This window comes from Peromyscus maniculatus, chromosome 4 (assembly GCF_049852395.1).
Source record: "Peromyscus maniculatus bairdii isolate BWxNUB_F1_BW_parent chromosome 4, HU_Pman_BW_mat_3.1, whole genome shotgun sequence".
Taxonomy (NCBI): domain Eukaryota; kingdom Metazoa; phylum Chordata; class Mammalia; order Rodentia; family Cricetidae; genus Peromyscus; species Peromyscus maniculatus.
Window position 1 is genome coordinate 11,901,669 of NC_134855.1, and position 12,760 is coordinate 11,914,428.

At 49.2% G+C, this 12,760-nt stretch overlaps 2 protein-coding genes across 2 annotated transcripts; one reads left to right on the forward strand and one right to left on the reverse strand.

The window, feature by feature from the left end:
- Window positions 1-1,927: 1,927 nt before the first annotated feature.
- On the reverse strand, window positions 1,928-5,448 carry Mrps2 (mitochondrial ribosomal protein S2). Its single transcript, XM_006993100.4, has 4 exons — window positions 5,300-5,448; window positions 5,083-5,199; window positions 4,619-4,748; window positions 1,928-3,908 (listed from the first exon to the last, which is right to left on the reverse strand). Exons 1-4 carry the CDS (start codon window positions 5,340-5,342, stop codon window positions 3,323-3,325), a joined length of 876 nt encoding a protein of 291 aa, XP_006993162.2. The 5' UTR covers window positions 5,343-5,448; the 3' UTR covers window positions 1,928-3,322.
- Window positions 5,449-6,815: 1,367 nt separating this feature from the next.
- Pierce1 (piercer of microtubule wall 1) lies at window positions 6,816-12,474 on the forward strand. The gene is made up of 3 exons (XM_006993101.4): window positions 6,816-7,062; window positions 7,951-8,029; window positions 12,028-12,474. Exons 1-3 carry the CDS (start codon window positions 6,920-6,922, stop codon window positions 12,214-12,216), a joined length of 411 nt encoding a protein of 136 aa, XP_006993163.2. The 5' UTR covers window positions 6,816-6,919; the 3' UTR covers window positions 12,217-12,474.
- Window positions 12,475-12,760: the final 286 nt, after the last annotated feature.

The window sequence follows — 12,760 nt, forward strand, 5'->3', positions numbered from 1 at the left end:
TGATCAAGTTCCCTTCTAACTAAGTTATGTCACAGGCCTGGGGAGTTAATATATCCTTGAGGTAAAATGTAAAGGTACACTGTTGGCCTTGCTAATGGAGAGCAAATTGCTGGCATTTGCTGAATCAATAGCTGCATACCAGGTACCGGGAGATATGTTAATCTGCTCAAGTAAGGACACTGCATCTGGTACAGCAAATGAAATTAAGAGTTATTGGATTGAGTTTTCCATAGTCAACTGTCATTCTCCATGATCCATCTGTCCTCTGCACTGTCTGGAGGGAGAGTTAAAGGGACATGTGTTGGGGACCACCACCCCTGCATCTTTAAAGTCCTTGATCGTGGCACTAATTTCTGCAGTTCCTCCAGGGATGTGATACTGTTTTTGATTCACTATTTTCCCTACAAGAGGCGACTCTAAAAGTTTCTATTTAGCCTTTCTAACCATAATAGCCCTCACCCCACAGGTCAGGGAACCAATGTAAGAATTCTGGCAACTTCTAAGTGTATCTATCCCAGTTATACCATCTGGGACTAGAGAAATAACCACAGGATGAGTTTAGTTTGGACTTATTGTGAGTTGGACTTCATCCCAAACTCCATTAATCACCTGACCTCCATAAGCCCCTACTTTAACTGGAGGACCACAGTATTTCTTGGGATCTACTGGGGTCACTGTCAATTATAGTGGCAATTAATGAAGCAATTCCTCATCGTTGCTGCCTACTAGGGGCAGTGCTTCAGGGGTGAAGCACAGACAACCACCCCTGCAGTCAGTTCAGAACCAGTATCCAACAGACCCTAGAAAGCCTGTTTCCTGCCCCCAGCGCAGTAACCCTGTCAAAGGCTGCAGTACCCTGTGCGGGGAGGAACGGGGAAAGGCTACAAGTAAAACCTTCATGTATTTTACCAAGGTCCTTCCTCAAAAGAAACTGGCCATCCCTTCATTCTGGGTCTCCAAACTGGCTCAAGTCTGGAAATTGGTTCATGGGCCAAGAATCACTTTTGCCATGATCCAATGTAGCCTTTCTTTTCATTTGTTTGAGAATTTTTCTGCTTATGCAGATTAAACAAAAATCTAGTAGGTTTCCTATCTATTTAATGCTTGGAAGCACCATGATTGATTAGCTAGTACCAAAGAGCCATCCAAATCATGCCACCATAAAGTTCACTGGGTCTGTGCTGACCATACAGGTCAGGCCATTATGGTCAGACAATGTTTTTTTGTTTTTTTTGTACTTGCTAGGCAAGCGCTCTACCACTGAGCTAAATCTCCAACCCCTTAGACAATGTTTTGTCTGTTCTGCTCTTTAAGATAACTACGATCACTTTGCCTTTGGTGACTAAGTGCTGCCACTGGCCCATGCTACTTCGGGGCCCAATTAAACTCTTTTTTTTTTTTTCTTTTCTTTTTTCAAGACAGGGTTTCTTTGTGTATCCATGGCTGTCCTGAAACTTACTCTGTAGGCTGGCCTTGAACTCAAGAGATCTGCCTGCCTCTGCCTCCCACGTCCTGGGATTAAAGGCAGACCACCCAGCAAACCTATTGCATTTACTTCATCCAACCGAGTGGCAGCATCTCCTAAGGTCAGGCACAAGGAAAAGTGAGACAGCAAAGCTCTTTAAATGTGCGGGTGCCCCTCTCACCGTTGTGTCTTGTAGGATTAGTGAAGGGCATGTCTTCTGGGCCTTCCCATTGGGGAGGATTAGATTTTACACAGCACACCCACTCTAGCATTGCAATCTCCCCGAACCTGAAAACCCCTTTATCAACACTAAACCAAGGGATATCAGGTAACTCCAATTCCTTTTCAGTACACTGTGGGGGCCCCTGCAAGTGTCGTGACCTGCAGAGAAACAAACATTAAAAGGCAAGAAGGGAAACTCAGCTCAGCCCAACTTAGCTGTTGCTGGCTTAAACTTCTAGATAGTCTGACAGCAGGTGGTTTATTGTAGGCATATTTAAACATGGTACAATGTTGGAAAAAGGCCTCCTGGTGTTAATACAATCCCCAATGCACAAGGAGTCATAATTACATCGAAACTCAAAAGTACACGTGACTGTGAAGATGGCTTCTATAGCTTGAGGGCCTAGATCTGGTGTGGTCTCTGACCCACACAGCACAGAGGTTGCCAGGCTATAAGGTACCTGACATCTCCCCTAAAGATGAGTTCTATTGACTGATAAACAAAGCTAACTGGGCAGTGGTGGTGCACGCCTTTAACCCCAGCACTCTGGGAGGCAGAGACAGGTGGATCTCTGAGTTTGAGGTAAGCCTGGTCTACAGAGTGAGTTCCAGGACAGCCAAGGCTACACAGAGAAACCCTGTCTTGAAAAAACCAAACCAAACCAGAAGGAAAAAAAAAAAAAGCTAAAAATAAAGGTCTAGGGAGGGAGAGCCTGGGATAAACGTTCTGAGGGATTTGGGTGAGGTCTGGCTCTACAGAGAGCGAAGGTCGCCAATCATCACAATATCCACTCGCAGCCTTCCTTCTGCATGGGAAACAGGTATTCATTCCCTTCTTTGAGAAGATAACCCTGTGTGATTAAGATTCCTGGTTCCCCCAGTGATCTGTGGGCACAAGGACCTTTGTGTTCCCAACAGTGACCTTTCAAGCAAACTTGACCCCTTCTTTAACTGTGTAAGTTTCCATATAAACCTAGGTCTTCTCCAGAGGGCCCATATCAATCAGCTCAGCCCGATTCAGTTCTATGTTCCTGCCACCACTATCCCACGCCCTTAAAATCCACCCCCACACATACTCCCCAGACTTCTGCTTGAATGGTTTAGCAAACCCATTAAGTTCTTTAGTAGTGGAACGCACCTCCTTGGGGACTATACTTTCTACCACCTCATGGGCCACACTCTCTCTCTCCCCTCTAGGAGCCTGCTTAGCCTTCAAGTCTGGTCATAGATCTAGAGGCAACTATTGGGGGCCCCAAGCGACATCAGGATTGTCTTAGAATTTCCTTCAGAGAATGAAGTATTAATTTTAACTGAAAAGAGAGACCAAATGGAACCCACCTGATATAGACCTACTTCTAAGGTGGACACAAGACCTTCCTGACAAAAGAAACAGTGCCTTCCACTTGGCTGGCTATGCCCAAGTCTTAATGGATGCCAGAGGCCACGTGGATATATACTTTACTTGCGTTTGTTCCCAGAAAAGAGGCAGACAAGGTTTAATTCAGGACTCTGGGGTGGCCAAATCTTGGAAATAATAGGACTCTGGTGCTAAAGATGGGGAATGGGCCAGGGCTGGATAAGGAACTTCCTGCTCAGAATAGGCTTGGCTGTCTACTGTGGGAGCAGGGGCTCCTGTCATGGGGAATGGCTCTTATCAGGTACAGAAGACGTCCCACTGCCCTCGGACCCCTTGGAACTCTGCAGCCGATGCAGTGCCTCCATCTGCCTCCTCTTCTCCTTGGCTCGGTTGATGGTTGTCCGGAAGAGCTTGCAGAAGAGATGGATAGCTTGAGGTGAGTCATCATTGCCAGGGACAGGGTATGTGATGAGGCATGGGTTGCAGTTGGTGTCCACAATGCCCACTGTGGGGATGTTCATCTTGGCAGCATCCCTCACAGCCACATGGGGTTCAAAGACATTGTTGAGCGTGTGCAGGAAAATGATGAGGTCCGGCAGGCGGACTGAGGGCCCAAAGAGGAGGTGTGCATTAGTCAGCAAACCACCCTTGAAGTAGCGGGTGTGGGCATACTCCCCGCAGTCCTGGGCTGTCTTCTCAATCAAGTGAGAGAACTGCCGGTTCCGGCTCATAAACAGGATGATGCCCTTGCGGTAGGCCACATGGGCCGTGAAGTTCAAGGCCAGCTGTAGATGCGAGGCTGTCTGCTCCAAGTCGATGATGTCTTGGCCCAGGCGGTTACCAAAGATGTATGGCTCCATAAACCTGCCAGAAAAAAAACCCCAAGGTGAGTGGGACAATGTTCAGAGAGCTACTGTTCTCCTTCCACAGACCCCCATCAGCAATTCAGGATCATCTATGAGGGCACTACAGGCTAGGAGGCACTATTTACACTCAACTGCTCCCCACTACACCTTGACTAGTGAGTGAGAGATGAGGACAGTGTTATGGAGTTGAGCAGCGAGCATCGGGTGTGTGGCTCAACCCGTCTCACCTTTCCCCTATGGTTTGAGGACCAACCACACATTAAACAGGACCTCAGGCAGGGCACTCTGTCTAGTACTATTCTCTTCATTTCTTTTTACTTTATGTGTATGATTGCCTGCATGCATGCCTGATGCCTGTGGAGGTCAGAAGAGGGCGTCAGATTCCCTGGCACTGGGGTTCCAGATGGTTGTGAGCTGTCATGTGGGAGCTGGGAACCGAACCGGGGTCCTCTGCAAGATCAGCCAGTGCTCTTAACCACTGAGCCATCCCTCCACTTATTCTCTTCATTTCTATGTAGCAAGACCTCTCCACTGGGGTGGCCAAAACTCAGGGGTCCCCAGCCTGTAATGACCCTCAGTTTTCACCATGTCTAGGAACAGCATCAATACGAGCACTGCACTTGGCCTTGCGGTCAACGCTCCCATCAGTCCTCACTTCCAACCTGGACCCGATCCCACCGCTCTGCCCACACTGCCCGTGCCAGCTACCTATGGCGGCAACCAGCTTTATGGCCCAGGTGTACTCGGGCGTCGAAGAGGCTCTTCACGGAAAACAGCTCCTTGACATTGAAGAAGTCTGAATGCTGCAGTGGCACATCTAGGATCCTGCTCTGGGGATCTGAAAAGGGAGGGAAGAGAGGCACTGTGGACCACCACCATCCACCGAAGACTCTGTGTGGGTCATCCCTCTTCCCTTAGTCTCCACAGATACAAGAGAAAGAGACACGAGCCTCGTTGACTTCTGGCGCCCTCAAATGCCCCGCCAGGAGACCAGCAAGGTAGACAGATCCAAAACTAGTCTTCACTGGTCTCGGGAGCTACTAGGCCACAAGGGGGCCATTCGCCCTCCCACCCCACTTAGAGAGATTAGCACAGGGTTGCTTCGGGGATCCCGCAATGACACCCCCTCCACGATTCTGCACCCCCGCCCAGCTCCAGCCGCTGGCCTTTACCGTCGCCGTCCTGGGGCTCGCTGACCACGGGGACTTGGGCTACCGTCACCATTCTGCCATTTAGCTCGGCCAGGCCCGGGGCCGCTTTCTGCAGGAAATCTGGCCGGCGCCATACACCTGCGGGGAGAGAGTCGGTGGGGCCACGCCCTGTTCATGTCCCTGTCCTCCTCTCTCGGATCCCAGGGTCCCTCCCGTCTCGGAGATCCTCCGCGCTCACCTGCACACAGCAGCCGGGTCAGCACGGCCGGAGAAGGCGCCATAGCTGGCGCGTGGACAGAGCTGCCGCAGAGACTCTTCCTGCCGAACAGAGCGCCTCCTCCGCGGAGCGCGCGGGGCCGCAGCGCCGCCTGCAGGCGTGGAGGACAGCCGCCGGCTCCCGCTACGCGCGTCCTTGTAGAAGTCTGTGCAGATGCTGGCCACCAGTGCCGGGCTGGGAGGTGGGACTGAACCAGGACCAGTGGACACTTATCTGCTGCTCGTTCCTCCTGGTAAAATTACTGCGTCCTCTCAGAACCGGTCAGGAGGAGGCGACCTTCTAGTTCAAAATGGTTTTTATTGTTTTTCCGAGACAGTGTTTCTCTGTGAAGCCTTGGCTGTCCTGGAGCTCTGTAGACCAGGCTGGCCTTGAACTCGCAGAGATCCGCTTGCCTCTGCCTCTCGAGTGCTGAGATTAAAGGCTTGCGCCACCACCGCCTAGCTTATTGTTTGGTTTTTAATTGCATTTTTTTTCTTTAAAATTTGCTTCAGATTTATTTATTCTGTGTGTGAGTACTTTGCCTACATGTATGTATACGCACCCTGTGAGTGCCTGTTGCCCGTGGAGATCCTAAGATGGTGTCTGATCCCCAGGAACTAAAGTCAAGGATGTTTGTGAGTCACCTTGTAGGTGCTGGGAGTTGAACCAGGTCTCCTGCAAGAGCAAATGCCCCTAACTGCTGAGCCATCTCTCCAGCCCCAAATTACTTTAAAGAATGACAATAACAATGAACCAAAGTCTCCCTGACTGGCCTGACACAGAGATCTGCTTGCCTCTGTCTGCAGTGCTGGGATTATTAGTGTGCACCACCACACTATGACCCGAGTGGCTTTTATCGTTTGTTTCAAAAGTATTATTATTATTATTATTATTATTATTATTATTATTATTATTCGAGACAGGGACTCACTATGTACCCTTGGCTGGCTTAGAACTCTCTATGTAGATCAGCCTGGCCTTGAACTCAGAGATCTGCCTCCCGGAATGCACTACTACTGTGCCATAAATACGTGCACCGCTCACAAGATCATTTTTTATATTTCAATAGTGTTTGGCCTGGGAGAATTTCCTAAATTTAGCAACATTTCACGTCTAAATTTAGGCTGAGTTGTGGGGAGCATAGGATGACGGAGGCCAAGGAGAAGTCCTGGCAAGTACAGTAAACCACAGACCAGTAAGTGCTTGCTCAGGTAGAGTTTGGAAGCACCTAATTCCTGCATATTTGCTGGTTAAGTCCCAGGTCCTAAGGTTTCATTTGCCCAGGATATGCTTCCTATTGCATTTTGAGATGATACCAGGATGTTCAACAGTCCCAGAAAAAGGCCAGCGGAACTCCCAGAGGGGCTGCACCATGAAGCTTGGGATTCTTTCGCGCAACAGCCTAGCTTAGAACTCCTCACTGTCCCCTTTGTTATTCGCCCTCTGGAAGATTCTAGATTTGTTTATAGCTCCAGGGGCAAGCAGCCTACAAAGGACCGCCCCTCCTCCCGGTCTGGTGACATTGTTGCCTAGCAACAGGACGCTGCCGACGCTGCCGCAGCTTTGACTACTAGTCGGGGGCTACTTTCCTGTGGAGGTCAAATGTCTGAAGAAAACCCCCAAGAGTGCACGGAGCCCGTGGAGCCCAAGGCTAAGCCCGCCCCAGAGAAGACGAGCGACTACTACCGCGTGAGCGAGCAGCTCCCAGTCAGGTTCAACAACCCGGGGTGGTTTCGTGGCTACAGGTGAGGACTGAGGTTACCTCCTCCAGGCAGTAGGGGGCCGCAGGTGGCCCTAGCTTTGGCCATGCGTGTGAACTCCCAAGTGCCTGGCCGCTGAGGTCAAAAGAAGCCAGAAGTGGACCTTGTTTCTTGTGTCACCATTACTAGGAGAGTCATGGACCTGCTGTCTGAGCAACCGTAAGAGTGAATGTGTGTGGCCATGAGGTTGTGTGTTTGTGTGTGTGTGTGTGTGTGGGGGGGTGTCTCTTCGCTTTTGAGGCTCCTCTGAAAGTTGTACACCTCACAGGGCAGCCTGGTGCCCTTGCGAGTGATGGAAGCTTTCTTGACTTCTGTGAAGTGTGCAGGCACACTACCAACCCCTTCCCACAAGCAAGAGGACAGCTTGCTGAGGCCTCAGACTGAGAAGTAGAGTGGTGTCCAGTTGGTGGCCTCTGTGTCACAGACCACAGCTCCACAAACCGGATTGCCTTCCTCCTCTCCACCTGACTGAAGCTTGGCCTCTGTAAGGGTTGGGGCTCAGAAGCGGAGGGACTGCTGGGTGACAGGGTCTGGAAGCTGAGATGCTGTTCCCCAGGTAGCTATACACCTGGCAGTGGCAGTCTGTACCAAGGTTCCACCGAAGCCTCTACCTCCAGCATTTGCTGGCTGGGTGCTCTGTGGGGTTTATTTTGGAAGGGTCAGGGGCCATGGCTGGGGCGGGGGAGGGGGGGGGGATCAGGCCTGCTGGGAGAGAGTGGGCACCCTATTGGTATTGATATTGCCTCTGGGGATATCACAAAAAAATAAAATAAAATAAAATAAAAAACTCCATCAATCAAAGATTCTTCCAGGTTATGACTTGCTGGCTTAGAATGAGTATGAGTGAGAAACAGAGTGTCTCTTTTTCTCCAGGACCAAAGAGCTTGTCTCCATGTACAGGACCAGTAACCAAACCTATGGGAGCAGAGCACCCACAGTGCATGAGATGCCGGTACGTGCAAGCCAGACATGCCAGGATGAGGTGCCATCTAGAAGAAGAACAGAATTGTGAGGTTGGGACCCCGTTAGAAATTCGGGGCACCTCAAATCATGTTAGAACAGGGCAGGGCAGAGAGACCATAGAGTACATTTAGAAGCAAAATTGTAGAAAGAGAGAAGTCCAAGTAAACTTGCGTCTGCATTGTCCTTCTCCTGCTCTACAGTCACTCCCACCCTCAGACAGGCGTGTACTTCTTCACATGGGCACCCAGAGGCAAGTCAATGAAACCAAGTGTTCTCTGAGATTTGTTTTGTGCTGTGAGGTGTGCTTTTTGCATTCGGGTGCAGGACTGGTCAGAGCTGAGTTTGCAAGATGATGCCACTGTGACTGAAGTCACTTAGATCCAGGGAAAGCACTAAAGGAGTCAGTGAGCATCCCCAGATCACCAGGGCTCCCACTTGGAATGAGGATGTTGGAGGTCATTTTCCCAAGCAGTTGGTTTCGTTGTTGTTGTTTTGGTTTTTTTGAAATAGGGTTTTACTGTGTAGCCCTGGCTGTGCTGGAACTTGCTCTGTAGCCCAGGCTGGCCTTGAACTCACAGAGATCCGCCTGGCTCTACCTCCCGAGTGCTGGGATTCAAGGTGTGCACAACCATGCCTGGCCGCTTCTGCACTCTTAAATTTCATTCTACTCGTTTTTGTGTGTGATGCACCATGGCACATGTACGTAGGTCGAAGGACAACTTGTAGGAGTTGGTTCTTCTGTCTCCTCGTGAGTAGGGATCCAATTCAAGTCATCAAGGTTGGCAATAAGTGCCATTATCTTTTCCTTTGAGACAGGGTCTCAAATTAGCCCCAGATAGTTTTGAACTCACCATGTAGCTGAAGATAGCTTTGAACTCCTAAACTTCTTGCCTCCCTCTCCCAAGTGCTGGGTTAAAGATGTGCTCTACTAGCCGGGCGGTGGTAGCGCATGCCTTTAATCCCAGCACTTGGAAGGCAGAGGCAGGTGGATCTCTGTGAGTTCGAGGCCAGCCTGGTCTACTGAGTGAGATCCAGGACAGGCACCAAAACTACACAGAGAAACCCTGTCTCGAAAAACCAAAAAAAAAAAAAAAAAAAAAAGATGTGCTCTACCACACCCTGTTTTATGAAGGCCTGGGGCTTTGCTTATGTTAGACATAGTGTTCTATCAGCTGAGCTACACCCCCAGTTTCTGCTTTAGCTTTACTAAAAGGCCACTAAGAAAATGCTACTCTGGTCAACAATGGCGTTTTACACTCAGATTAGCAGGCAATGGACCACAAGGCAAGGGTATCGGGCAAGTCTGGAGGTGGCTGTTCCCTGATTCTTACAGTCCTGTTCTCTGGGGCTGGCTGCTCAGCTTCCTGACTGAGTACACTGCACGCTGTGAGCAGCTCTCAGTATTATTCTCTACGATACGGCAGTGATGGACATGTGTCATTGTACACTTGTCAAAAGGTACTGAACATGAAGGGCCAAGAGGGGGGCCCTGAGTGCTTGGTGCTGCTAGGGAACAGCCAAGCAGCAGTATTGGCTCTGATGCAGGTACACCTGCAATGCAATGTGCTAACAATGGGGGAGCTGTGTACATTGGGATGGGATCTGAACACTTTATGTTCAGTTTTCCTGGAGATCTCAAACTTGCCTTTTGAAAAATGCTCTGAGCTGGGCGGTGGTGGTACACGCCTTTAATCCCAGCACTTGGGAGACAGAGGCAGGTGGATCTCTGTGAGTTTGAGGCTAGCCTGGTCTACAGAGCTAGTTTCTGTGGTGGTATTGTGTTCCCCAAAATATTGTGCACCCTAATAAACTTATCTGGGGTCAGAGACAGAACAGCCACTAGATACAAAGGCTAGAAAATGGTGGCACTCACACCTTTAATCCTAGCATTCCAGAGGTAGAAATCCTGTGAGTTCAAGGCAACATTGGAAACAGCCAGGCGTGGTGAGGTGACACATGCCTTTAATCCCAAGAAGTGAGCCTTTAATCCCAGGGAGTGATGGCAGATAGCAGAAAGGTATATAAGGCATGAAGACCAGGAGCTAGAAGCATTTGGCTGGGTAAGCTTTTAGGCTTCTAGTAGCAGTTCAGCTGAGATCCATTTGGATGAGGACTCAGAAGCTTCCAGTCTCAGGAAACAGGATCAGCTGAGGAACTGGCAAGGTGAGGTAGCCGTGGCTTGTTCTGCTTCTCTGATCTTCCAGCATTCACCCCAATAACTGGCCTCAGGTTTGATTTTTTGGTTTTTCGAGACAGGGCTTCTCTGTGTAGCTTTGTGCCTTTCCTGGATCTCGCTCTGTAGACCAGGCTGGCCTCGAACTCACAAAGATCCACCTGGCTCTGCATCCCAAGTGCTGGGATTAAAGGCGTGAGCCACTACTGCCCAGCTTCAGGTTTGATTTTATTAATAAGAACTTTTTTTTTTTTTTTTTGGTTTTTTCGAGACAGGGTTTCTCTGTGTAGCTTTGCGCCTTTCCTGGAACTCACTTGGTAGCCCAGGCTGGCCTCGAACTCACAGAGATCCGCCTGGCTCTGCCTCCCGAGTGCTGGGATTAAAGGCGTGCGCCACCACCGCCCGGCCTATTAATAAGAACTTTTAAGATTCCTGCTACAAGTTTTAGGACAGCCAGGGCTACACAAAGAAACACTGTCTCAAAAAACAAAAAAAAAAAAGAAAGAAAGAAAAAAAGAAAAGAAAAAAGAAAGAGAGAAAAAGAAAGGAAGGCAGGAAGAAAGGAAGAAGAAAAATGTTCTGAAATCATTTCTCTTTGCATGGTGGAGGTTAGTTTGCACATGTCAGACATCTCCCTATCGTCTAATGATTCTGTCTAGCTAGGCTGATTCTCACTCCGGTTCCTCTTCTCACAGTGGCCTCACTACACTCTCAGCAAGCGCTGAGTGCTTCAGGCCTCCGAAGAGCAGCCCCTTCCCCTACACTGGGCCGGTGGTGCATGCTCTGGACTCTTTAAAGCACTTTACAGAGGGTTTCGGCTCACAGCCAGGACAGAAACCCACTGCTATGGCTCAGAGGAGTGACCCCAAAGGTCTGTGTGTTAAAGGCAGGGTTACTAGTGTGTGCTCCTGGGATGTGGGACTTTATGGGAGTTTTCAGGACATTGGAGGTACACCCTTGAGAGGGATCCCGAGATCCAGTCAGCCCTCTCTTCCATCATGGCTCCTGACTGGAGCAATTTGCTTTGACCACTGTTACCCAGTACCCCCAGCCAAGGGGCAAGGCCTCGGAATTGTCCATTGTCCTTCATGGGACTGGAACTCCAGGAGTGAGGCCCAGAATATATATATATATATATATATATTCTCTCTCTCTCTCTCTCTCTCTCTCTCTCTCTCTCTCTCTCTCTCTCTCTCTCTCTCTCTCTCACTTTGAGACACAGTTTTTCTATATAGTCATGACTGTCCTAAAACTCTTTATATAGACCAGGCTGGCTGGCCTTGAACTCACAGAGATCTGCCTCTTGAATGCTGAGATTAAAGGTATGGGCCACCACATCCCCTAACTTTTTCTCTTCCTAAGTTAATTTTAAGTATTTTATTTGAGTATTGCAATGTGACTTTACTCATAGAAGAAAAAGTTGAAACTTACAGAGGCCCTGTGACTTGCCCAGTGTGGCACAGCTGGCAGAGTAGAGCTTGGTGTGTGTGTGTGGGAAGGGGTGTCCCTCTGGCCTGAGCCCAGGTTAATGCTTGTTGTCACACCTAGGTGTGGAGGTGTTGCACACAGGCGATCCTGTAACTTCTCTTGCTGTCCATGCGGTATGCAAACAAGGCATTGCTACTTATAGTAGACATATTAAGCACAAATTGGGATGGCTGGAGCAGAAGAGGCCATCTTGCCCACTCAGGTTTCTGTGCTTCCTAGGAACAGAGGCTGTATTTTCGAATAAATTACTCTTCTTCCAAAATACCAGTCTAGCTGCTTGAGTATTGTCACTCACCACTAATTCTCTTGTTTCTTTTCACTTCTAGACTGTATTTTATCCATCTTCAAATAAGTTTTCCAGAGAATGTTCAGCTACTGGAATGTTCCTGAATAATACTTTTAATGTCGGCTTGGAGAAGAGCGTGGTGACAGGCCCTGACAATTACATCACCCACTATGACCGCTTTAACTTTCACCCCAGTTACAATGTCAACAGGCCATCCATCTGTGACTAAGGGAGTTGGCTGCCCATGGGAGGGGGCGGGGGAGGTGTCTCCTGACTCAGTGCTGCTGTGGGGAGGATCACTGCTACCCCTGATCCTTACCAAGTGCCCGGTTCTAAAGGCACAGATCTCACTGCCTTCTCAGAAAATGCTTTTCCTTCCAGGAGGAGAAAAATATGCAAATAGGGCCATAATGTCCTTCGTTCTGTATTTTACACAGGAAAGATGCTGATGGCAGGATTTGCTATTAAAAAAGTTGCCACAGCCTCAGTTTCTGGCTTGTCTCATCTTTGCCTTGGAGCAGCAGGGAACTGCACATCTTGGAACTCAGATCTTGGTCTGAAATGCAGGGTGTGACAGCGAGTGCCACAAAGTGTCTTTATTTGTGAGCTGTTGCCGTGTGTGTGTGTGTGTGTGTGTGTGTGTGTGTGTGTGTGTGTGTGTGTGTCTATACTAGGCTAACATCTGCACAGACCCTAGAAAGCCCTGAGTGAGTGTGGGGTTCCCCAATTGGTAGTACAAATGTCAAGTGAGCATTCTCCAGTCACAATGAGGG

Coding starts and splice junctions, on each gene's coding strand:
- Mrps2 (XM_006993100.4), bottom strand. CDS start 5,342: ATGGCGCCTTCTCCGGCCGTGCTGACCCGGCTGCTGTGTGCAG. Junction 4,749..5,082: donor CGAGCCCCAGGACGGCGACG/GTAAAGGCCAGC, acceptor CTCCCTTTTCAG/ATCCCCAGAGCAGGATCCTA. Junction 3,909..4,618: donor AAAGCTGGTTGCCGCCATAG/GTAGCTGGCACG, acceptor TTTTTCTGGCAG/GTTTATGGAGCCATACATCT.
- Pierce1 (XM_006993101.4), top strand. CDS start 6,920: ATGTCTGAAGAAAACCCCCAAGAGTGCACGGAGCCCGTGGAGCCCAAG. Junction 7,063..7,950: donor GGGTGGTTTCGTGGCTACAG/GTGAGGACTGAG, acceptor CTTTTTCTCCAG/GACCAAAGAGCTTGTCTCCA. Junction 8,030..12,027: donor CCACAGTGCATGAGATGCCG/GTACGTGCAAGC, acceptor TTTCACTTCTAG/ACTGTATTTTATCCATCTTC.